The sequence below is a fragment of the Gorilla gorilla genome, chromosome 3 (assembly GCF_029281585.2).
Source record: "Gorilla gorilla gorilla isolate KB3781 chromosome 3, NHGRI_mGorGor1-v2.1_pri, whole genome shotgun sequence".
NCBI classification, from domain to species: Eukaryota; Metazoa; Chordata; class Mammalia; order Primates; family Hominidae; genus Gorilla; species Gorilla gorilla.
Window position 1 is genome coordinate 14,328,797 of NC_073227.2, and position 24,278 is coordinate 14,353,074.

Consider the following 24,278-nt stretch of genomic DNA (forward strand, 5'->3'; position numbering starts at 1 on the left):
TCAGCAGCCACCCTCGGGGAACCCACCCTGCAGCACACACTGTTGAAGTCTTGGTAAAGGGAACTGGGGTCTTATTCTTAGTGTGATGCAAAAGCCACTGGCAGGTTTTGGGCAAAAAAGAGCCAGGATCTGATTTATTATTTTGTACGACAACTTGAGCTGCTTTGTAGAGAATCTATTGGGAGGTAGAGAAAGTTCAAGTGTGGAAGTAGGGGAAGAGATAAGAGCTTGGTGTACTCATCCAAGTGAGATGTATCGGTGGTGCAGAGTAAGGCAGTAGATATGGATATGACAGAAAATGAGGTATACTGGATATATTTTGAGTAGCGTGCCCTTAAATACTGGGAGCCTACTGCAAGCAACATACCAAATGCCAAAAGTTTCAAGTCAACCTCATTAAAGACAGGAACAAGGGGCCGGGCATGGCGGCTCACACCTGTAATCCCAGCACTTTGGGAGGCCAAGGTGGGTGGATCACCTAAGGTCAGGAGTTTGAGACACGCCTTGCAACATGGTGAAACCCTGTCTCTATTAAAAATACAAAAACTAGCTGGGCGTGGTGGTGGGCGCCTGTAATCCCAGCTACTCGGGAGGCTGAGGCAAGAGAATTGCTTGAACCTTGGAGGCAGAGGATGCAGTGAGCTGAGATTGTGCCACTGCACTCCAGCCTGGGCAACAGAAGGAGACTCCGTCTCAAAAATAAATAAATAAATAAATAAATAAATAAAAATATAAATAAATAAAGACAGGAACAAGGCAACGAGGGCCACCATCACTGCTAAAATTCAACACCAACTCAAGGTAAATGCAGTGAGACAAGAAAATGAAATGTGAATAATAGAAAAGAAGATGCAGAGAAGCCACGGCTGACTGTGCAGTCCCTGAAAAATAACGTTATGTTGACTGAACACAATTTGAAATAAGAAAGGAATTCAGCAAGGTCTGGCAAGACTGGGAGTTTCGGGGCTGATTAAGGAAGAGGTATGACCATGAGGTGGCGCTGGCACACCGTGAGCTTCCTTTGGGCTGCTTTTTGACAGCTGGGACACTTTCCAGAGAAGACAGCACTCGGCCACACCCAGAAGGGAGGGAGGGCAAGGGGACTCCGGGAGAAGGGACTCTGTGAGGGCTTACCTATCTAGGTGAATCTCTGGGTCAGAAACCTCCAAAGGGCAGCAGCCATTTGAAGTCTTGACCTCTCTGTAGCCCCTTATCTGTGGCTGACAGATGTTGGGTGCAGTGTGGTGGAGTGGGGGAGACTGTGCAAAGCTGGCAGGCTCTAAGTGGCTAAAAATATGCTTCTCTGGGCTATATTTAATGCAAATGGATGTGTGAAAATTTGAGTTTGCTGCTGGCTTGCTTTGAGCTAACAGCCCCAGCCTGCTGTGAAGAAGTGAAAACATGGGGCCAATATGCAGGGCCCACTTTACCCCTTGGATATAACAGAAGGTGACCAGGTATAAAGTCAGCATATAAATACCAAAAGGGTTCTGACACCCAAGCAATGGCCAATGTGAGACGTAATGGAGCATCCCATTCACCAAAGCCACAAAACCCACATAATACCTGGGATAACTCTAAAGAAACAGATGTGCAGGAACACAGCAAAACCTTTTCTAAAAACCTTTTAAGAAGACAGGAATAGAAGGAAATGATATCATTTTTCTGGAAGAGATGATTGGATATTATAAAGGTGCTAATGCTCCCCCATTAATCTATACGTTTAATCCTATCACAGTCAAAATTCCAACAGATGTTTGTGGCAGTGAGAAACCAACCCTAAAGTTCACCCAAAAGAGAAAAAGGAGTTTAAGATTTGTTCAAGGTAGAAAAAAAAGAGAGAAGTAAGCAGAACCAAGAAATTTGGTTTTAATGACAAAAAAGGAAGCAACCTAAATATGTTCATCAGTAGGGAAATGGTTAAATAAATTAACAGTTTGCTATTAAAGAATGTATTCACCAGGCACAGTGGCTCACACCTGTAATCCCAGCACTTTGTAAGGCCAAGGCTGGAGGATCCCTTGAGGCTAGGAGTTCAAGGTCAGCCTGAGCAACAAAGCAAGACCCCTTCTCTTCAAAGAATGTACAAACTATGACTGGAAGTAGAGAGCCAAATCATGAATGAACTTCCATTCACAATTGCTACAAAGAGAATAAAATACCTAGGAACACAGCTAACTAGGGATGTGAATGACCTCTTCAAGGAGAACTACAAACCACCCCTCAAGGAAATCAGAGAGGACACAAACAAATGGAAAAACATTCCATGCTCATGGATAGGAAGAATCAATATCGTGAAAATGCCCATACTGCTAAACATAATTTATAGATTCAATGCTATTCCCATTAAACTGCCATTGACATTCTTCACAGAATTAGGAAAAAACTATTCTAAAATTCCTATGGAACCAAAAAAAAGAGCCCGAATAGCCAAGACAATACTAAGCAAAAATAAAAAAGCTGGAGGCATCACGCTACCTGACTTCAAACTATACTGCAAGGCTACAGTAACCAAAACAGCATGGTAGTGGTACAAAAACAGACACATAGACCTATGGAACAGAATAGAGAAGTCAGAAATAAGACCACACATCTACAACCATCTTACCTTCAACAAACCTGAACAAAAATAAGCAACAGGGAAAGGATTCCCTATTTAATAAATGGTGGTGGGACAACTAGCTAGTCATATGCAGAAAATTGAAACTAGACCCCTTCCTTATGCCTTATACAAAAATTAACTCAAGATGGATTAAAGACTTAAATGTAAAACCTGAAACTATAAAAACCCTAGAAGAATATCTAGGGAATACCATTCAGGACATAGGCATGGACAAAGATTTTATGATGGAAATGCCAAAAGCAACTGCAACAAAAGCAAAAAATGACAAATGAGATCTAATTAAATTAAAGAGATTCTGCACAACAAAAGAAACTATCATCAGAGTGAAAGGCAGCCTACAGAATGGGAGAAAATTTTTACAATCTATCCATCTGACAGAGGTCTAATATCCAGAGTCTACAAGGAACTTAAACAATTTACAAGAAAAAAACAAACAACCCCATCAAAAAGTGGGCAAAGGACATGAACAGACACTTTTCAAAAGAAAACATTCATGCAGCCAACAAACATATGAAAAAAAAGCTCAACATCCCTGATCATTAGAGAAATGCAAATCAAAACCACAATGAGATACCATCTCATGCCAGTCAGAATGGCAATTATTAAAAAGCCAAGAAACAACAGATGCTGGCAAGGCTGCAGAGAAGAAGGAACACTTTTACACTGTTGGTGGGAATGTAGATTAGTTCAACCATTGTGGAAGACAGTGTGGTGATTCCTCAAAGGTCTAGAACCAGAAACACCATTTGACCCAGCAATCCCATTACTGGGTATATACCCAAAGGAATATAAATCATTCTATTATAAAGATACATGCACATGTATGTTCACTGCAGCATTAGTCACAATAGCAAAGACATGGAATCAATCCAAATGCCCATCAATGATAGACTGGGTAAAGAGAATATGGTACATATATACCATGGAATACTATGCAGCCATAAAGAGGAATAATATTGTGTCCTTTGCAGAAACATGGATGGAGCTGGAAGCCATTATCCTCAGCAAACTAACACAGAAACAGAAAACCAAACACCACATGTTCTCACTTATAAGTGGGAGCTGAATGATGAAAACACATGGACACAGGGAGGGGAACAACACACACTGGGGCCTGTCAGGACGGGGGAGCAAAGGAAGGCACAGCATCAGGAAGAATAGCTAATGGATGCTGGGCTTAATATTTAGGTGATGGGTTGATCTATGCAGCCAGCCACCATGGCAGACATTTACATATGTAACAAACCTGCACCTCTTGCACACATATCCCGGAACTTAAAGTAAAAGTTAAAGAAAAAAACTACAGCAGCTAATTACTTGCTAAGCAATTTGAAAAAAACTACAAAATGAAACTAAAAACTTTCCAAAAAAAAAAAAAAGAGAGAAAGAAAGAAAAAGAAAACTATGGCTGGGCGAGGTGGCTCATGTCTGTAATCAAGCACTTTGGGAGGCCAAGGAGTGCAGGTCGCTAAATACCTGGAGTTCGAGACCAGCCTGGCCAACATGGTGAAACCCCACCCCATCTCTACTAAAAATACAAAAATTAGACAGGTGTGGTGGCGCGTGCCTGTAATCCCAGCTACCCCAGGGGCTGAGGCAGGAGAATTGCTTGAACCTGGGAGGCGGAGGTTGCAGTAAGCAAAGATCATGCCACTGCACTGCAGCCTGGGCGACAGAGCAAGACTCTTGTCTAAAAAAAAAAAAAAAAAAAAACAAAATTGGCCGGGCACTGTGGCTCGGGTCTGTAATCCTAGCACTTTGGGAGGCCGAGGTGGGTGGATCATCTGAGGTCCAGAGTTCGATACCAGCCTGGCCAACATAGTGAAAACCCATCTCTACTAAAAATACAAAAAAAAATTAGCTGGGTGTGATGGCACATGCCTGTAGTCCTAGCTACTCAGCAGAATCACTTGAACCCGGAAGGCAGAGGTTGCAGTGAGCTGTGATCATGCCACTGCACTCTAGCCTGGGTGACAGAGCGAGACTCTGTTTCAAAAAGAAGAAAAAAATTTTTTAATTAAAAAAATTAAAAATTTAAAAATAAAAAAAATACTTAAAATTAGCCAGGCGTGGTGGCACACACCTGTGGTCCCAGCTACTCAGGAGGCTGTTGTGGGAGGATCCCTTGAATCCAGGAGGTCAAGGCTGCAGTAAGCCAAGATCACACCACTGCATTCCAGCCTAGGCAACAGAGCAAGATCCTGTCTCTTAAAAAAAAAAAAAAAGAATGTATATGGAAATAAGTTTTTTAGACGGCAACTGTAGAACACTGAAATAGTAGGAAGCCATTTTTATAAAACCAAAGTGATCTATCTACGTGTGTGTATGTGCACATGTGCAGGCACATACATGTGGACGCCTAGGAGCACATGTGGAAGGACACATCAGCACCAGGGCAGGCAATGGGACTCTCACTCTGTGCTGTTTGGATTTTCACAAGAAGGTATTCATTTACTACTTGTGCAATTGGAATCGTCTTTCCGAATAATGCAGAAGATTCTGCCCTGGTTCTAATATGGCTGGTCTTTCTAACAGACCTGCCCAGCCACGGCAGGAGGTCAAGACACACGTTTTCTTCCCATCTCTTTCCACTCTGTGCAGTGGGACCTTAACCGCTTCCCTCACCTCGCTGATACCTCGGTGACATACCTGGTTGACACTCCACCCATCCCTGTCCGCAGAGGGTGATGAAGCCCCACCTCACACCCCAGTCTCACTCCCACCTTGCAGAGCTGCTGCAGGGCTGAGATCATGAACCTGGAGGGCTCAGCCCAGGGCCCAGCAAGCAAACCCAGCTCCACTTGCAGAGACTGCTCTTCTCACTTGCGCCACTGTTGCTGAAGTTACTACCGTCGCCTCATGCAAGATAATTGTGAGATTCCAGGGGCCGCAGCCCACAGGCAGTGTGGTGTTTGTGGCTGCCCTGATCTCTGTCATTGCCCATTGATGCTCGGCAGCTCATTCATCTGCCCGCCTGCCCTCCTGCATGCAGGTAAGCTGGATCCTCCTCGGTGCCTGCAGCCTGGGTGGTCGGTGGTACCAGGTGTGGGGCCAGCCCAGCCCGGCCGTCCACAGCTGTGCATCCTCTGGCCACAGCTCTGCTTCACCCGCTCGTCTAGAAAACCCTTGCAGGGACCCAGTGAAAGAGGCCCACTGTGGGTGTCAGCGTGCTCTGATGACACGAAGGACAGGAAAGTGTGTACTGGAAAGAGCTTGGGGCGTGACCCCACCACCCACCCTAGTCTGTCAACTGGGGTTACGATGCCTGCCGCAGGTGTGGCTGTTAAGACTTATTTTGGTGAAGGCCATCAGCTGTAAGTGACAGAAGCTCAACCCAAACCAAGCGAAGCAAATGAAGCCAATTTGTAGTTGGTTTTTCAGTGCTGGGGCAGAGCTGGAGGCGCCTTGCAGGAGTGGAGCAGAGGCTGGCAGAGCCAAGGGCTTGGTACTGGAACCAGCACTGAGACTTCCAGGGTGTGTCTACAGGACCCTTTGTCTTGTCTCCCCTGCCTTTGAGCAGCAGCGAGCCTCCCTCTGTGGGGGAGGGGGCAGAGAATACAGGGGCTGGGGTGGGTGCCCTTCCCACCCAGGGGACCATGGCAGGGACAGCTGCTCTTCCCAGCCTCCACATAGCCTTTCCAGGGAAGGAACCGACTGGCCTTGCCCAGGTCACATGCCCAGACCTGGCATCAATCACTGTCACCAAAGGCTGGGCTTCCCTAAAAGGCCTGGGTCCCAGGCACAGCCCTCAGCGGCAGGGGGCATAGAGGAAGGGAGTCGAAGCACATGCTGGGGAGTGAAAACACACTAACAAAACCAAGCAAAACAATGACCAACAACAGAAAACGACCACGCTGGCTGCAAGACCCACTGCACTAGGGCGTGTGATGCCTGGAAGAGGCCCAGGCACACAGTAGGTCTCAACAATGCAGACCGGCACTGTGATGGAGAACTGGCAAAGGGGGTTCTCTTCCTCCCCACCACCACTCCCACCACCGTCACCACGGCCACCACTCAGCAGCAGTAAACTGTCCTCAAAAATGCTTTAAAACATTAGTCATGGTTTCCAATCCAACTTTTGAGAAACAGTATTTGGACCACGAGTGTGTGCTGCACACTCCAGGTGCTTCTGCTTGCAGATGTGAGGTTTGGAGCTGCCCACCATGCAGCGCACAGTGGGGCAGCGCACAGGGGCCCGCGCACAGTGGGGCAGCACACGGGGGCCAGCGCACAGTGGGGCGGCGCATGGCGGCAGCACACAGGGGCCAGCACACAGTGAGGCAGCACACCAGGGCCAGCACACAGTGGGGCAGTGCACAGGGGCCAGCGCACAGTGGGGCAGCGCATGGGGGCAGGGGAGCACACAGCGCAGGAGCAGTCAGGCTGTGGGCTTCTCGGATGAGCGACAGGGCTCAAGGTCAGTCACAGGGTGGGTGGAGGGGCTTCTCCCTGGAGGCCTGGGTCAACTTTCAGTTTGCCTCTCTGCGGGGCATCTGGCTTTGCTTCTGTTGCAAGGGAAATTTCATTTCCAAATTTCATTTGGAAAATTCCCTTAGAGGGTGTGTTTTCTAGGTTGCCTAAGAGGAAGCAGTCAAATCCAGGACACAGCTATCACTGGAAACCAGGGCGGTGAGAGGCGAAGCTTGGATCTCGTCTGCACAGACCTCCAGAGGCCTGCCCTCACGTGCCTGCCCATTCGGCAGCCGGAGCTGCTGAGACAGTGGAAGACAGAGCGGACCTCTGCCCCGTGCTGCTGATCCTCCACCGAGGAGGCCTCCAGACACCAGCCGCTGGGGAGATCATCCATAGTGACGCTCTCCACCGTGGAGAGGAGTGGCAGGTGGAGAAAGGGCTGGGCTGTGGGCACAGCCTGGGGGGAGGTGGCCACCACACACCCTGGCCGCAAAATCCTCCAGTACAGAGGTAGCATCTAAACTTCCCCAAGCCCAGAAGACTCCCCACCTTGGGGATGCACAGAAACGAGGCCCTGGAAGACATGGCCCAGGATCCACACCGCCGTAGCAGGGGGCAGGTGCTGTGGTAACAAGGAAGTCTGTTCTCATCTCGCTCCATTCAAATACACTTTTGCCAATCCAAGACACACAAAGATGCTTTAAGAAAACAAACGGGGCTGGGCGTGGTGGCTCACACCTGTAATCCCAGCACTTTGGGAGGCCAGGGCGGACAGATCATTTGAGGTCAGGAGTTCGAAACCATACAAAAATTAGCCAGGTGTGGTGGTGGGCGCCTGTAATCCCAGCTACTCAGGAGGCTGAGGCAGGAGAATCGCTTGAGCCCAGGAAGCGGAGGCTGCAGTGAGCAGAGATCGTACCACTGCACTCCAGACTGGGCAACAGAGTGAGACTCCATCTCAAAAAAAAAAAAAGAAAAAGAAAAAAAAAAGTTTTCTTGTTAAGTTGTTTAAGAGCTGGGCAAAACGATAGGTTTCAATTTCCCCCAGAATCAGGGCACAGGGATGAAACCCACACTCGCGACAGTAGGAGTGGGGGAATTTGGGCGGGAGTCACGAAGGTTGACCATGGTGCTGAGTCTTGGAGACTCCCACCCCATCCCACCCCTGCCTGAGCCTTGGGTGACAGAGGAATGGTTGGGGGCCAGAGAGGCTGGGGTCTTCCAGGGGCAGAAAGGACTTGGGCCTCTGCTCAGAAGAGCTGCCCCTGCAGGGGCAAGGGAGAGAGGTGGGGCAGGGCAGGTCTAAGAAAGGCCCCGGCCACACCCGTCCTGGCCTTCCCTGGCCCTGGGCATGGTGGAAACCGTCCTCCCTGACACCCAAGCATCTTTAGTGGGACATTCCTTTCTCAAGAATGCAGCGTGGGGCAGGACTTCTCTTTAGGGTTTGGTCAGCTGGCCCTTCCTGCTGACTCATGGCATCGGTTATGCCCACGTCCTAATCCCTGGCACCTGTGAATGTCACTCTATCTGGCAAAGGCACCGTGCAAAGGCAATTGCATGAGGGCTTCTGAGAGGCGGAGTCCATCCTGATCCTGTGGGCAAGTCCTACTGAGAAGGAGCAGGAGGGGCAGGGAGAAGGCCATGTGAGGATGGAGAGAGAGACTGGAGTGACGGAAGAAGGGGCCATGAGCCACAGCAGACAGGCACCACCTAGAAATTGCAAAAGGGAAGGAAACAGATTCTCCCCTGAAGCCTCCAGAAGAAGACAGCTCTGCCGACACCTTGACATTAGCCCAGCGAGGCTGATTTCAGACTCTGACCTGCAGAACCATGAGAGGACAGAATGTCTATTGCTCTGAGCCTCGGTGTGCTCATCTGTTACAGCAGCCATGGAGGCGCCCACGTGGCCGCGTCTCTGCACTGCGGATGTTGCAGGCGGGGCTGGCAAAGACCTGGGCTCCAACCCTGGCTCCAGCACTCACTGGCTGTGGACGACAATGGCTCAGGTCACCTTTCTGCACCTCAGTTTACTGACAGTGAGGTGGGAAGAATGAGCACCGGGCCCCCTAGACTACGGGGGTGTCAGATAAGTGAACAGACCCCTCCAGGCTCATGGGCTGCTGAGGGAAGGCAATGAGATCCCATTAGTGAGGGGGCCCAGGAAAGTGGGGGTAGAAGGGCCACAGAGGCCTAGGGAGGAGCTGTTGCTAGTGTCCCCAAGCATTCATTCTCCCTTCATCTGCAGGAACAGAAGTGTCAGCAGGGAGTGGACCCTTGGGAATAAAAACTACATTTCCCAGCATCCTTTGCAGCCAGGTGTGGCATGTGACATTTTGCCCAATAGGATATAAGGAGACAGCTGCATTGCATCCCTGCCCTTCTGCCCACTCCTGTCTGGGATGTTCCTGGAGCTCCATGCTCACAGTGAGGTGCAGGCCACACCCTGCGGAGGACAGAGCTGCAGGCTGGAAGGAGCCTGGGTCCCTGATGACCTGAGGCCACAGAGACGTCAGGGAGCCATGGACTGCCGACCCCTGGACTTTTGCATACTGGAGAAATAAAGGTCTCTGGCTGAAGTTACTGTTGATGTGGTTCCCTATCCAGAGGGGCTTAGGAACTAGAGGAGCAGCAGGTATGCCAGGCCTCCAGTGGCAAGGGAAGGGGCACAGGGTCAGGAGGCCTGTAAGCCCCAGCCTCAGCCCCAGGGAGCCCCTCCGCCCTCAAGCACAGCTCCTGAGAAAGCGCCACACACTGCAAGTCTGCCATAGCACCCACTGCCTGAACACTCGCAATGGTGGTGACCGACGCCACTGACAGTGGTAAGCATCCGGAGAAAGTGCGACAACACCACGAGTGTACTGGCTCACTGTACCAACGAAGAGACCAGGATTCAGAGAGGCTCCCTTCACCTCTGCCCACCGGCAGACCACAAGGTCAGAGCTGTCACCTCATGATGCCTTTGGCTCCGGTTGTGGCTTTGCAATCAATCCAAGGGCAACGTCAAGGGAAGGTAGTGAGTTCCCCACCCCACTATTTCCTAAACAGGGGCGAGAGAGAGGAACCAGAGGGGAGAAGGGCTAATGTTCTTAAATGATCCTACCATTCCATTTCCAACATTTCTATAAGCATCCATTATTTTTATAATGAGAAACATTCCCTCTCACCAATCCTCACCCACAGTGCTTTTCACAGTTCTGACTCTTTTGCTGCCTAATGACTGATTTGACCCACACACAGGAGGGCTCAAATCACAGGCTTGTAAGGAACAATTTAATCAGCTCTTGATTGCAATTATCTCTCACATCCATGGGCTTTTAAGAAGATCTCCTCCAGCTCCACGAGGTTTGCCTCCTCCTTCCTTCCCTGTCCTTCAGGCCAGCCCAGGCCCACCTCACGCCCACCTCACGCCCACCTCTGCAGCTGCCCTGGCTGCAACAGGGAAGAAATGATCATGCCAACGGCAGGCACCTGAATCACACCTGGATTCCACAAGGTCCAGGCAGCCATCTCTCTCCTTCAAATAGTCTCAGGGAAATGACTGTTAATTAACTTTGCATTTGCTCATTCCCCGTGCAACTCATTATCCCAATTAAACCACCTCTCGTGAAGTCTGGCTCTTTTTGCAGAAAGTTATTTCAAATTATTTCAACTCGAACGTCTGTGGCCCCTTATGCTGCTGTTTTTTCTTACCCAGAACATCATTTTCGGTTTGGAACCAGCATGCAAGGGGGAAGGAGCAGTGGCTCTGCTGCCAAGCTGTCAGTTAACCCTTTTCCAGGCAAGTCTCTTAACCTGGGAACCTCGGTTTCTTCTGCGCGATGGGTCCAGGGATGTTGATTATAGCAACTAAACAAACAGAAGCAGACCAAGAATAAGGCAGGCACAAGGGTGAGAATGGGAACCAAAGGTTTATGATAAATAAACTTGACTACCAAAGTCCAAAACAAAGATAAAATGGGGAGAAAAAAAGTAATGCCTGCCCCACAGGGTTATTATATGGCTGAAGTGAATTAAACTGGGTTCTGCACTCCAGGTCTGACAAGGTCTAAATCAAGGTGGTGGCTGGAATGAACTCTTACCTGGAGGCTCTGGAGGAGAATCCGCTTCTGGGTGCATTCAGGTGGCCCTGAAAGTCCAGCTCCTGGCGACTGCAGACCCGGGGTCCTCATTCCATGGCTGGGGGCCACTCTCTGCTCCTGTAAGTCACTCACACACCTTCTCACACAACCCCTCCTCCTTCAAACCAGCAATGTTAATTCCAGCCTTTCTCACACATTGAATTTGACCTTCTTTTCTGCTGACAGCTGGAAAGCTCCCTGCTTTCATTAGGCTCATGAGGTCAAGCCCACCAGATAATCTCTGATGTCAAGGTCCGATGGCTTGGGACTTTCATTCCTTCGTCAAAGTCCCTGCACAGCAGCACCTAGGCTAGTGTTTAACTGAACAGCCAGGGGTACGAATCAGTGGGCCCACCTTTAGAATTCCGTCTGCCACACCCATCATATCGTATCTTTCTCAATTTGCTTCTTTCAAAATTGAATAAAAGGATGAAAATCCACGCCCTCGCCAAAGGATCACAGCAATGCAGCTCATGGCAGCAATCACCCTGCGCTGGACACGTGTGGGTTCTGGCTTCAGCCCTGACGCAGAATCTGGGGTCAGGAGAAATACACAAGAGTTCTGCCTTCCTTTCACCCACATGACCTTGTGCAAGTCACCTAACCTGGCTGAGCCTGGTCCCCTCCTGGCCACAGATGGGCTGATCCACAAGAGGACATCTTTGAAGCACCCAGCACACAGCCTGGTACCCCGGCAGTGCTCAGCTGCTATGAGCACCACGCCCACGGTCGACAGACTGTCAGACCATCTGCACGACCTTTTTTTCTTTTTAAAAACACCACTCAATCCTTGTTAGGGGCACCACGTGCTGTACAGTCGGCTCTTCCGGCACCCCCAGTCCCTGGCTAGCCCACCCATGCCCATTGCTGGACATGTGCTCAGACGACTGATCCAAGAGTCTTCCATACAGGCAGCTTCACCTCCACGTGAAGATAACTTGCACTGCGGTGCAGTTCCAGACCTCAGGGAGCTACCTGACCAGGTAGGTTCCCAAGAGCAGACTGCCTTTGGAGCAGTTCCTGAAGTGGCCACGAGGTGGCAGGCCTTTCCCTGGCAGATCAGAGAAATCCCGCAGTTCCAGATACAGACACAGGGCAGGGCACGGCCTGGCCTCAGCGGAGGTTCACAGTCCCCAAGGTGGCATCCCCACTGGGACGACCTGTGCTTATCTGTCTTAAGGCACAGCAGCTACAATTCTTCATCAGGATCGGAGCTGCAAGACGCCCATCTGATTCCTTCCGAGCCCCAAAGGAAGGAAATGAACATGTTTCTTTTTTAAATCTCACAACAAATAATGTCTCAGTTCTACAGGTGAGCAGATCCAAGGTTGAAAGCAATGAAGTTACTTGGTCACAGCCAATAAGAAACATGAGATACTGTTTTGTTTTGTTTTGTTTTTGTTTGTTTTTTGAGACGGAGTCTTGCCCTATTGCCCAGGCTGGAGTGCAGTGGTACCATCTCGGCTCACTGCAACCTCTGCCTCCCGGGTTCAAGCGATTCTCCTGCCTCAGCCTCCCGAGTAGCTGGGATTACAGGTGCCCGCCACCATGCCCAGGTAATTTTTTTCTTTTTTTGTATTTTTTCAGTACAGACGGGTTTTCACCATGTTGGCCAGGCTGGTCTCGAATTCCTGACCTCAGATGATCGACCCGCCTCGGCCTCCCAAAGTGCTGGGATTATAGGCATGAGCCACTGTGCCCGGCCGAGACACTTTTAAATTTTATTGCCGAAAGGCTGGGTGTGGTGGCTCACGCCTCTAATCCTAGCACTTTGGGAGGCTGAGGAGGCCGGACTGCTTGAACTCAGCAGTTCGAGACCAGCCTGGGTAACATGGTGAAACCCCGTCTCTACTAAAAAGACAAAAAATTAGCCAAGCATGGTGGCACACACCTCTAATACCAGCTACTAGGGAGGCTGAGGCATGAGAATCGCTTGAACCGGGAGGCAGAGTTTGCAGTGAGCCGAGATCGCGCCACTGCACTCCAGCCTGGGCAACAGAATGAGACTCTGTCTCAAAATATATATATAAAATAAAATAAATTTTATCGCAGAAAACTACAAACATATGCAAAAGAAAATCGTCATAACTCCTATGGCATTCATCACCCAGCTTCAACCGTTACTAACATTTGCCACTTGTGTTTCACCTGTCCTTGAATTTTTTTTCACGGAGAATTTACAAAGCGAATACCAGACATAGGGGCAATTTACTGTAAATACTTCCGTTTGCATCTCTAAAGGTTAGGACATTTTACCCACCAGCCGTTACTGCTCCCTACCAAAAGTATCGATAACTCCCAGTTTTCATTTAATACCCAGCTTTATATTCCAATTTCCCCCACCTATCTCTCAAATGCCCCGTTTAAGCTAGTTTGTTCTATCATGATCCAAATAAGTTCCACACATTCCATTCAATGACGTCTTTTAAGCTCATTTATTCTCTAATAGTTCAGTTCCACTTTCTTTTTTTTCCTCCAGGCTCGAATTAATTATATTATCATCATAATTATACTATTATCTTAATTACTGGTATTAATTGACACGGTCATTTGTCCTGTACAACATCCCACATTTGGGGTTTAGCTGTTTGCGTCTTTCTGCAAGGGGCATATTACCTGGCAAAGAGTAGGTATTAATCAGCATGGGTTGAATGGTTTCAATGGCAGAAAAGCAAAAGAATAAAGGTTTGGTCCTTTACTCAAGTGGTCCTACATTAACTAATGTAACAAGCAGGCAAAACTCCACTTGAGAAGCCACCAGCTCGCGCCCTGGGATCCTGGGGAGGGCAAGGGCTCTAAGCCTGAGATCCTGGGGAGGGCATGGGCTCCAGCCCTGGGATCCCGGGGAGGGCACAGGATCGAGCCCTGGGATCCCGGGGAGGGCAGGGACTCTAACTCTGGGATCCTGGGGAGGGCACGGGCTACAGCCCTCAGATCTTGGCCGCCAGAACTGCACTCCACGCCACGCGGTGCTGAAGCGGGAGCCAGGCCCTATCTCCTGCGGGAACCCCGCTTGGGGGCAGGCACCGGGGCCATAAGAACACGCGGCCCCTGCTCTCCCAGCACCTCTGTTCTTGGGGGTATGCGCTACAGCAGCACGGACCTCGGTCAGGTTATGAAAACGTGTGCATTTATGAGCTTTAGTTGTGCCCCAATGTTTTCTATACGCTGTTCTTAGTCTGTTTTTCGTGTTTTGAGAAAACTGAAGATAACAGAAAGGTACAAAACACACGCCCATATTCCCATCATCCAGCATCAAAACCGCCAACATTTCGTCCCATTTGTTTCCTGGGTTTTGTTTCCTGTTTCACCAGAACTCACTGGTTGAGACCGAGACCCCAGTGCCTTCTCCTCTCCTCCTCGGGCGCCTGGAGAAGCAGCTTCGGGGTCGGGGCGCCTTCCCAAGCGGTTGCCTCCGCGGTTATTTCTCAAGCAACTGCGCCGCCGTTTGGGTGGCGCTCGCACCGAGACTTCATTTTCATTTAGCAAACATGGAGTGCTCCGCGCCGCTCTAGAGCCGGGGTGTGAGGGTGAACAGGGCTCCCCACGCTCGTTCCCAGAGCAAAGGAAGGCCCGCGGTGTCACCGCAAGGGCGGGTGCAGGCCGGGAAACAACAAGCTGCCGCCGCACTCCTACCCAAAACCCGGCTCTGAAGTCCCTCCCGGCCCGCGACGGGCGCGCCCCACCCCGGCGCTGGCCCCGCCCCTTCACGCTGCCTCCTCATTGGCTCCTCCCGGCATCGCCACGCCCACAGGAGGCTCCTCCCAATGCTCACTTCACCTTTCACCTCTTCAGGGCCTCCGGTAAGCCTCAGGCCCCGCCCACCGGGGGGTGGGGAAAGATGCTCTTCCGTGACCCACAATTATTGGTGACTATTGCCTGTCCATAACAGGAAAAGCGATTACGGATTGGCTGAGGCGAAGTAGTAGGGCGGGAAAGTGGGTATAGCTGCCCGCACGCACGCTTGGTGCGTGCGCGGCGACGGCGGCAGGCAGTGGCAGTCATGGCGGCTCAGTGCGTGAGGCTGGCGCGGCGCAGTCTTCCTGCTTTGGCGTTGTCTCTCAGGTAAGGGGCACTTGGTCTCCCTGGGCGGAGGTGGCAGCGCGACCTCCTGCTCCGATGGGGTCCTTTCCCGGCCCCGGGGCCTCCTTCCCGGCCTCGGCCCCGGAGCTGGGCATCTCCGGGCTCGCGGTTCCCCGTTGCGGGACGCGGACCGCCCCGCTGGGGCCTGCTCTGCTGCCAGGCTGCCAGCTCAGGGCTTGGGAAGCGTGGAGCGGGTGGGCGCCGTGTCAGGAGGAGAGGACCGCAGCGCGGGGGGGCGTCTGGCTCGGAAGGTACGGTGGCCCACGTGCGCGTATGGTCCAGGGCCTGCGGCGACGCCTCGCGCGCATTCACGGTCTCGGCGCTCACGGGCGCAGAGGCAGCTGCAACTTGTGCGGTTGAAGAAGCGACCAAAGAAGCCCGAGCTTTGTCCAAGGTCACGCAGCGAGGCCGAGCCCGGCCGGGTGTGCCCTGGGCAGGAGCTGTGGTTACTCATTTCCGTGCCACAGCTCGAGGCCGGGGCCACAGCGGTGCTCGGGAAACTTCGTGTCGCAAGGTGCGTGTTGCCCGTTCACGGGCTTTTTCCACTTGGCCTCGAATTCCTTCACTCCGCCTTCTCCAGCGTCTGAGGTCAAAAGAGCAGTCGAACCTGTGCTGCTGCTGGGAAGAGTTTGTTTAGACAAGGACACATTTCGGGCCTGAGGGCCACGAGTCAGTGCCCTTTTTTTTTTTTTTTTCAAATCTGCCCCTTCTGCTTTTTGAAAGTTCTACTTTAGAAGTTAGTATGGCAAGTACTTACTGGAGGAACTGCCTAGAACCAAGTTATTGATTAGAGAAGCCACTGAGGGCCAAATTGGCCAAAAGCTGGGCAGTGAGATGTAGTTTTTCCCTGAAGGAGAGCAGGCAGGTGAGGTGAAGATCACGTTCAGTCTAGGTGATTAAGGGGTAAGTGCTAGCTTAATAAATTATATCTTAAAAACACAGGAGCCAAGAGCAACGACCCACGTGGAATACTTGAGTAAAAAGACTTTGGTCAAGTAATTGGTGGTTTTGTATTGGAATTAATTGCCAGGAAAGTGACCACCAAGTCAGCATCATTTCTGTCTCTAGAATGGTAGTTTTGTGGAAAGATGCTCTACTAGGGAAAGGCAGGAGAGCTGACTGGTAGTCATAGCTCTCAGAGTAACTAGGCTTTCTGAGACTCAGTTTCCCTCTGCAGAACGAGATGGCCCTGGGTGTGGGTCCTGTTGCATTCCTGGCCACACTTTGTGTTGGCTGTGCTTCGGAAAGGGGTCTGTGAAGAGCTGACCTGCAGAAAGGCTGGTGGCTGTCACATCCCCAGGCAGAACAACTGGAGAGGAAGGTGGGCTTCACAACAGTACACTCAGTTTTTATTTAAATTCTTAGCTTTTTAAATTCACAAGAGTAAAAATATAAAATAGTCATCGCTCTCCACCCCCATGGCACGACTGTAATGGATGCTTCCACTCCACTTCTTTCCACAGATCTAAGATATTACTAAGTACACAGGATTTCTAGTTTGTCTTTACAAAAATAGGATCCTGTTTTGTGTATTTCTCTGTAAGTTGCATTTCTTAATAGAACATCCAAAGTGTATCCAATAAATGGCAGTTTAACTCATTTTTAGGAGCTGCATAATATTCCAGATTGTGTTAGCAAGTTTATTGAACCATTTGCTCGCTGACAAACATTGTTTCCAACTTGTCGCTCCGCAGTGCTGCAATAAACAGCCTTGACTGAGTTCTGTGTGCTGGCAGCCTTCGCCTTCCTATTCGTTGAAGCAGTTTTAATCTGGGAAGAAAATTGAATGTAGCTTATTCTCAGATAGAACTGTGGCCTAATTTAAAAAGAGGTCCTGGCCGGGCGCGGGCGGATCACGAGGTCAGGAGATCCTAGACCATCCTGGCTAACACAGTGAAACCCCGTCTCTATTTAAAAAATACAAAAAAATTAGCCGAGCGTGTTGGTGGACGCCTATAGTCCCAGCTACTCGGGAGGCTGAGGCAGGAGAATGGCGTGAACCCGGGCGGCGGAGCTTGCAGTGAGCCGAGATGGCACCACTGCACTCCAGCGTGGGTGACAGAGCAAGACTCCGTCTCAAAAAAAAAAAAAGAGGTCGTCTGGTCCTGGTGAAGAAATCTAGGTTTTAAGACTTTATCATTCGTTGATGGCTTTGTGACCTGGGCTTATCACTTGGTCTTGGTCTATTTCACTGGTACGTATCCCATGCTTTCCTGTCTTCATGCCTTTGTCCAAGCAGTTTCCTCTTCCTGAAGCTGCATCTATCCCATTGTCCCACCTCTGATCCCTTTTTTGTAACTCTTACCTATCCTACAAAGCCTTTCATGGTTTTCCCTTCCCCAAGCTAGGTATCTCATTCTACTCTGAGCCTCCCAAAGCACAAAGCACTTAGTTCCCTTTTTTTTTTTAATCACTTTTTTTTTTTTTTTTTTGAGACAGAGTTTCCCTCTTGTCGCCCAGGCTGGAGTGCAGTGGCGCGATCTCAGCTCACCTCAACCTCTGCCTCCCTGGTTCAAGCGATTGTCCTGCCTCAGCCTCCCAAGTAGCTGGGATTACAGGCATGCACCACCACGCCCGGCTAATTTTGTATTTTTAGAAGAGACGGGGTTTCTCCATGTTGGTCAGGCTGGTCCCGAACTCCTGATCTCAAGTGATCCACCTGCTTTGGCCTCCCGAAGTGCTGGGATTACAGGCGTTAGCCAGCGAGCCTGTCTTAGTCACTTTTAAATCACAAATTACTGTGCTTTGTGTTTAGATACCTTTTTTTTTTGCAAGATCTCTGCTGGGTCTATCTTTGTCATCAGTATCAGCAGTAGGCCGGCCTCACTCTAGTAGTAGCTATTCCATAAGTACGTGGTTAGGTCTGGGCAGACTGTCTCAGTCACCTTAGAATGGAAAGAGGAGGTTAGTACTGTTCTGTACCAAGTACTGTAACTTAGCACATTGACGTGTAAGTTTAGGCATGTACTTACAGAAGATCTTATAAAAAAGACAGGCACAGTGGCTCATGCCTGTAATCCCAGCACTCTGGGAGGCTGAGGTGGGAGGATCACTTGAGCCCAGGAGTTCGGGGTTACAGTGAGTTATGATTGTGCCACCATACTCTAGCTTGGGTGACAGCAAAACCCTGTCTCTAAAAATACATGGAGAGGCCAGGCGCGGTGGCTCACGCCTGTAATCCTAGCACTTTGGGAGGCCAACGTGGGCAGATCACTTAAGGTCAGGATATCAAGACCAGCCTGGCCAACATAGTGAAACCCCATCGCTACTAAAAATACAAAAATTAGCCGGGTGTGGTGACAAGCAACTCGGGAGGTTGAGGTGGGAGCATCCCTTGAACCCACGAGACGGAGGTTGCACTGCACTCCAGTCTGGGTGACAGCAAGACCCTCTCTCTCAAAAGAAAAAGAAATACATATAGATATAGATATAGATATAGATAGATATAGAGACCAATCCTGTCTCTAAAAAAATATATATATGTTTATCTTAGATCTAATAAAGGCACATTGTATATGACTTACAGCTTTTATATTTACTAGTATAGCTTCTAGATGTCAGGTACAGTGTGCCTTTATTAGATCTAACAGAAATGTTTTCTCCCCAAGTAATTGTAAATAGTTTGAAGCTATTTTAAGTTTCTAAAGTCATACATCTGACTTTAATAAGCACAAAAACTAAGTCTTCGTTTCTCACGTGTGGACTTCCCTGTAGGCCATCTCCCCGGTTGTTGTGCACAGCCACGAAACAAAAGAACAGTGGCCAGAACCTGGAAGAGGACATGGGTCAGAGTGAACAGAAGGCAGATCCTCCAGCTACAGAGAAGACCCTCCTGGAAGAGAAGGTCAAGTTGGAGGAGCAGCTGAAGGAGACTGTGGTGAGGACTGTGAGGCTCCTGTGGGGGCGGGCTCGGCTGAACTGTTTCTCTCCTGGGCCACATAAAGGTTCCAGGGTTTCATTGGTGACAGACTAAAGCCAGAGTTAAGCCGTTGTCCATGGCCTGCAGTGGGCCCAGGTGGCAAGTTACTGCCAAAGCAAAGACTAGAACCCAAATCCTGTGCAACTCTGGTTCTGGCAAGAGAATAATCTTTACACGCTGTTATTTGTCATTGAATTAAAACTTAAAATCATCTTTACAAATGAGGAATGCTCAGTATGGTTGTTTAGGCTGGGACTTAGGAGAGGAAGCAGAAAATTGCAAGTACAAGAGTTGGGAGCAGGAGTGTGGTTTTATGTGATGCTCTCATAGGCAGGTAGGAGTTTTATGAACTAGTAACATGGATTATTACTCCATGTGAAAACACATAGGTGGCACAAATCAAGTTCTTTAAGGATTTGAGAAGGACATCAAACCCTGAGTGCTGGCACCATTCCAAACCCGTTACATATGTTAATCCTAGCTGCCAGGTGCGGAGCCAGGGCTCGAACTAGAACCCCCTGGACTTGGAGCTCTTGCTCCTTGCCACTGCACAGTGATTACCTGAAGACTGAAAATGGATGCAGTATAGAGGCCCCCACAGAGCAACTTAGTAAATGTTAAAAAGAGAAAAGCTAGCTGGGCGCAGTGGCTTACCCCTCTGATAGCACTTTGGAAGGTTGAGGCAAGAGGATTGCTTGAGCCCAGGTGTTCAAGACCAGCCTGGACAACATAGTGAGACTCCATCTCTAAAAAAAAATTAAAAATTAGCTGGGCGTGGTGGTGCACTCCTGTAGTCCCAGCAACCCAGGAGGCTGAGGTGGGAGAATTGCTTGAGCCCAGGAGGTTGAGGCTGCAGTGAGCCGAGATTACACCACTTCAGCCTGGATGATAGAGCAAGACCCTGTCTCAAAAAAAAAAAAAAAAAGCTCAGATGAGTGAGCTTACAGGAAGGTGGTGAGACATGAGGAATATACTAGAACTCAGATGATGATTACACAAGGAATGTTTGAACTGAGCCACCTCTGGGTAACACTGAACATAGCAAAAGATCATGAGTGCAGCTTTTATTAAGCTTTCATTAAGCTGCCCTCCTTAGTCACATCTCAAAGGCAGTGATACTACTTCTGTTTTGACTTGTAGTTAGTTACACAGCCATCTTCCAATCAAGCTCGCTTTCCTATGACTTTGTTCCATATTAATATAAATCTCCCGGCCAGGCATGGTGGCTCACACCTGTAATCCCAGCACTTTGGGAGGCCGAGGCGGTCGGATCACAAGGTCAGGAGATGGAGACCATCCTGGCTAACACGGTGAAACCCCATCTCTACTAAAAATACAAAAAAATTAGCCGGGTGTGGTGGCAGGCGCCTGTAGTCCCAGCTACTCGGGAGGCTGAGGCACGAGAATGGCATGAACCCAGGAGGCGGAGCTTGCAGTGAGCTGAGATCATGCCACTGCACTCCAGCCTGGGCGACATACAGAGCAAGACTCCGTCTCAAAAAAAAAAAAATATATATATATATATATAAAAATGTCCCTTATTTTCTCTTTTAGGAAAAATATAAACGAGCTTTGGCAGACACTGAGAACTTACGGCAGAGGAGCCAGAAATTGGTGGAGGAGGCAAAATTATACGGTACTTTCAACATAACATGGTGTTGATTCCGGAAAGAAGATAATGGGGCGGGGAAGGGGAAGGCCGTGCATACGGAAGTGTCAGAGAGCAAGGCTGTGGGGTGGGGGGTCCAGCTGTTGCATCCCCTGCATTTTTTTTTTATGATGGCTCAACAGCAAAGGTGTCTGGAGGAGCAGAAATCAAGTAGCTGAGACTAGCATGAAGAATTGTAAATAGGTGTGTCCTCCCCCACGCAGAGACCTTGGTGGGAACCTGCAGCAGGTCAGCCTCTGATGCCCATCCCCTTAGCCCTCCGGAAGTAACACTGGCATCACTTCAGAACTCCCAGCATGCTATATGCATTGCCACCTTTGGATGTTTTTGTTACTGTCCTTCCCATTTTACAGTTGAGATCATTGAGGTTTAGTCACCTGCCACACATCACAAAGCTGGTACGTAACCCCAGGCTTCCAGCTCCACAGGCTGGTGTTTGAGTGCTGGCCGTGGATCTCTGCGTGACTGACAGTGGGTATTAGAGATGTGGAACCTAAGGCTCGAGGGAGGGTAAATGGCCTGGCCTGGGTCAGACGGTGAGAGGCCACATGGAAACTAAGAGCCAGAGTCTCTGTCGCATTCACAGAGACTGAGGCGCTCATTGAAACACTTTTTTTCCTGGATACTGTGGCCTGTTTCTTGGTATTCCGCCTCTCTCTGTGGTAATGTGCTTTGTTGGTTCTTACCCTTTCCGACCTGTAAATGCCTGGGCTCTTGGGACTCAGTACCAGACCTCTTCTCTCCCCTTGCTGTGCTCCCTGGGTGACTTACACACTCTTACGGGCTTAATGGCATCCACACACAAGTCTCGGCTTCAAACTCGGATCTTCCGAGTTCCAGTCCTCTATATCTTACTGCTTGCTTGACATCTGGGCTTGGATGTCTCAAGGGTATTTTCCCCTCTACTGCACTCCTTTCTTCACATTTTAGTGAATTCTAAATTTAGTAAATTCTGGGTCTCATCCCACAAATAGCTTTTGAGAGTTTTGTGTTGTTTTTTAAAGTTATTGAGCCATTGGAATTCTGAGGCGATTGATTTGACAAGTTACTAAATAGCGTCCACATCAGGTCAGCAGTGCTCAGTTTGGAGTTGCCCTGTGCGGTTGGTATGGAGTGCAAATGATCTTCTTTAACTTCATCCAGGCATTCAGGCCTTCTGCAAGGACTTGTTGGAGGTGGCAGACGTTCTGGAGAAGGCAACACAGTGTGTTCCAAAAGAAGAAATTAAAGACGATAACCCTCACCTGAAGAACCTCTATGAGGGGCTGGTCATGACTGAAGTCCAGATCCAGAAGGTGTTCACAAAGCATGGCTTGCTCAAGTTGAACCCTGTCGGAGCCAAGTTCGACCCTTATGAACATGAGGCCTTGTTCCACACACCGGTTGAGGGGAAGGAGCCGGGCACAGTGGCCCTAGTTAGCAAAGTGGGGTACAAGCTGCATGGGCGCACTCTGAGACCCGCCCTGGTGGGGGTGGTGAAGGAAGCTTAGCTGCTGTTGATGGGGTGGGGTGTTTTTAAACTCACTTGATGTAACTCTTAAGGCTGGTTCATTGTTTCTCATCTATGAGTACGTGTGACCTTTTCCCAAACCTTATTGGAAACCTTAAGTAACCAGTGGCTAAACAGAAAAGCCGGCTGCCCAACTGCGTTAATGAACTCTAATTTGGGAGTCTGTTCCCTTTTAGTGCCACGCGTTGAATAGTTCCACATACTTTCAGAAGAGCTCAGCAGGGCCCTGCCTGGTCTCCCGAGCATCATGAGTAACGTGTCTGCTCAGACTCTGCTGACACCAAAGTATTTTAAACAAATAAAAGGTCTTGGGGAATTCTGTTTGGCTACCTGGGCACGCCAGTCTGCACCATGTGTCCCTGCGGCGCGTGAGTGACTGGCATATTTAGCCCGTCACATTTCATTCGCTGAAGGAAGGGCAAGAGAGTTGAAACATTTTTCTTACTTAAAAAAAATGATCTTTGTGAAGAACATAGTGAGTTCGTTTGTCTTCAGTCAGCAGCGGCTGAAACTGACCACTGAGAAATGGGCGTGGGCACTGACAGTTCTCCCCCATTATTTGGCCAGGAATTGAGCTTGGCTCGGCAAAGTTCCTTTTACCCTGTTCTGTTCATCTAAATGCAGACACATTTAAATCATATTCAGCTAGTTACTAATGACCTCAAGTTGTATTCCCTGGCAAAATGGACTTTCTCAAAATAGGACTGCACGCTTGGTGTACTTTAAATGTTAATGTTTAATTTAAAATTTTTATTTAAGAGGATTAAAGCCCTAATGTTTATTTTCCTACTTTCTGAAAACAATTTTGTGTCCTCTCATGGAGATCCTTGCCGCTGAGGCAAGCATGGCTTAGCCTTCCCATTCTCTACTCCAGCCCAGAAGCTGTCAGCTTGACACGTGCGTGCGTGCGCAGTCACGTACACACATACACAGGCTTCTACGCGGAAAGGGAGAGCCACACTCCCCCAGTGCAGCTGCTGCCCGTCCTGGTAAGAATACGAAACACCCAGGAGCCACAGGAAGGGCACAGGATTTGCAAAGTCATCTTGCCAAAGGACTGTTCCTCATTTACATGGTCATCTAGGGCTTAGAAAAAGGCTGAATGATTGGAGTCTGTTACAAAAAAGAGAACCTTTCGCTGCCTTTGCTTCTAGAATTGAAGATACTTGTGAAAGCCATTTGCTGCATAGGAAAGATGGGGCACAGTTTATTTCACTTCTAATTTTAAAAGACGCAAGTAATGGTCCCATAATACTTCATCTTGGGATACCATTCCCAAACATGTTCCACCTTTAAGATGCCTTAAGTTAATTTGCTCAGAAACAACTAAAGGCAGCATCGTATATTGAAGAAAACATGACTGGGAGCTCCAGCGCTGCCTGTTTTCACGCTGTGGGGTTGTGAGTGCATCATCAACCCTGGAGCTCCTGAGTTAAATGGAGGCTAAGAAAAGTAATTTACCAACTCATTTCTGTGAATGTTTGCAGTCTCCTACCGTCTCAGCTAGAGCTGCAGTTGCTAAAAAGCACTTAACTCGTAACCTAGAGGCAATATAGCTTAAGTAGCAAAATATTTTTTTACAGTAAGCTTCAGTCATCCATAGTCACTATAAGTTGGTTATCATCTGAAATGCTTAGAACCAGAATTGTTTCAAACTTGGGGGTTTTTCGGATTTTGGAATATAGTCAAGCATGGCTTAACCACAGGGATGTGTTCTGAGAAATGCGCTGTCAGGCAGTTTTTCCTGTGAACACCATGTGTACCTACATGTACCTAAAAAACAGGTGGTGGAGCCTCCTCCACACCTAGGCTATATGGTGTAGCCTGTTGCTCCTAGACTGGAGGGCACGTTACTGTACTGATACTGTAGGCAACTGTTAACACAATGGTATCTGTGTATCTGAACGTAACATAGTAAAGGTACAGTGAAAACTGTGTTCTAA

General features: G+C 49.1%; 1 protein-coding gene and 1 long non-coding RNA gene across 4 annotated transcripts in view; one reads left to right on the forward strand and one right to left on the reverse strand.

The window, feature by feature from the left end:
- Nucleotides 1-12,559, reverse strand: part of LOC129533189 (uncharacterized) — a 29,413-nt gene extending 16,854 nt beyond the window's left edge. The window contains exons 1-2 of one of the 2 annotated variants that reach the window (XR_008679268.2): nt 11,116-12,559; nt 10,727-10,882 (exon numbers count right to left, since the gene is read on the reverse strand). This is a non-coding gene — a long non-coding RNA (uncharacterized lncRNA). Of the gene's footprint in view, nt 1-10,279; nt 10,883-11,115 lie in introns of those variants that run through there. The other variant, XR_010133323.1, reaches the window with a different exon arrangement.
- A 2,405-nt stretch (nt 12,560-14,964) lies between these two features.
- GRPEL1 (GrpE like 1, mitochondrial) lies at nt 14,965-24,278 on the forward strand. 2 transcript variants are annotated; one of them, XM_055385392.2, is made up of 5 exons: nt 15,088-15,219; nt 16,415-16,558; nt 18,952-19,114; nt 20,711-20,792; nt 21,969-24,278. In XM_055385392.2, the coding sequence occupies exons 1-5, from the start codon at nt 15,158-15,160 to the stop codon at nt 22,313-22,315; spliced, it is 798 nt and encodes a 265-aa protein (XP_055241367.1). In that variant the 5' UTR covers nt 15,088-15,157; the 3' UTR covers nt 22,316-24,278. The 2 variants fall into 2 exon arrangements, with proteins under 2 accessions (XP_004038457.1, XP_055241367.1); XM_004038409.5 differs by lacking the exon at nt 16,415-16,558 and having other exon boundaries at nt 14,965-15,219.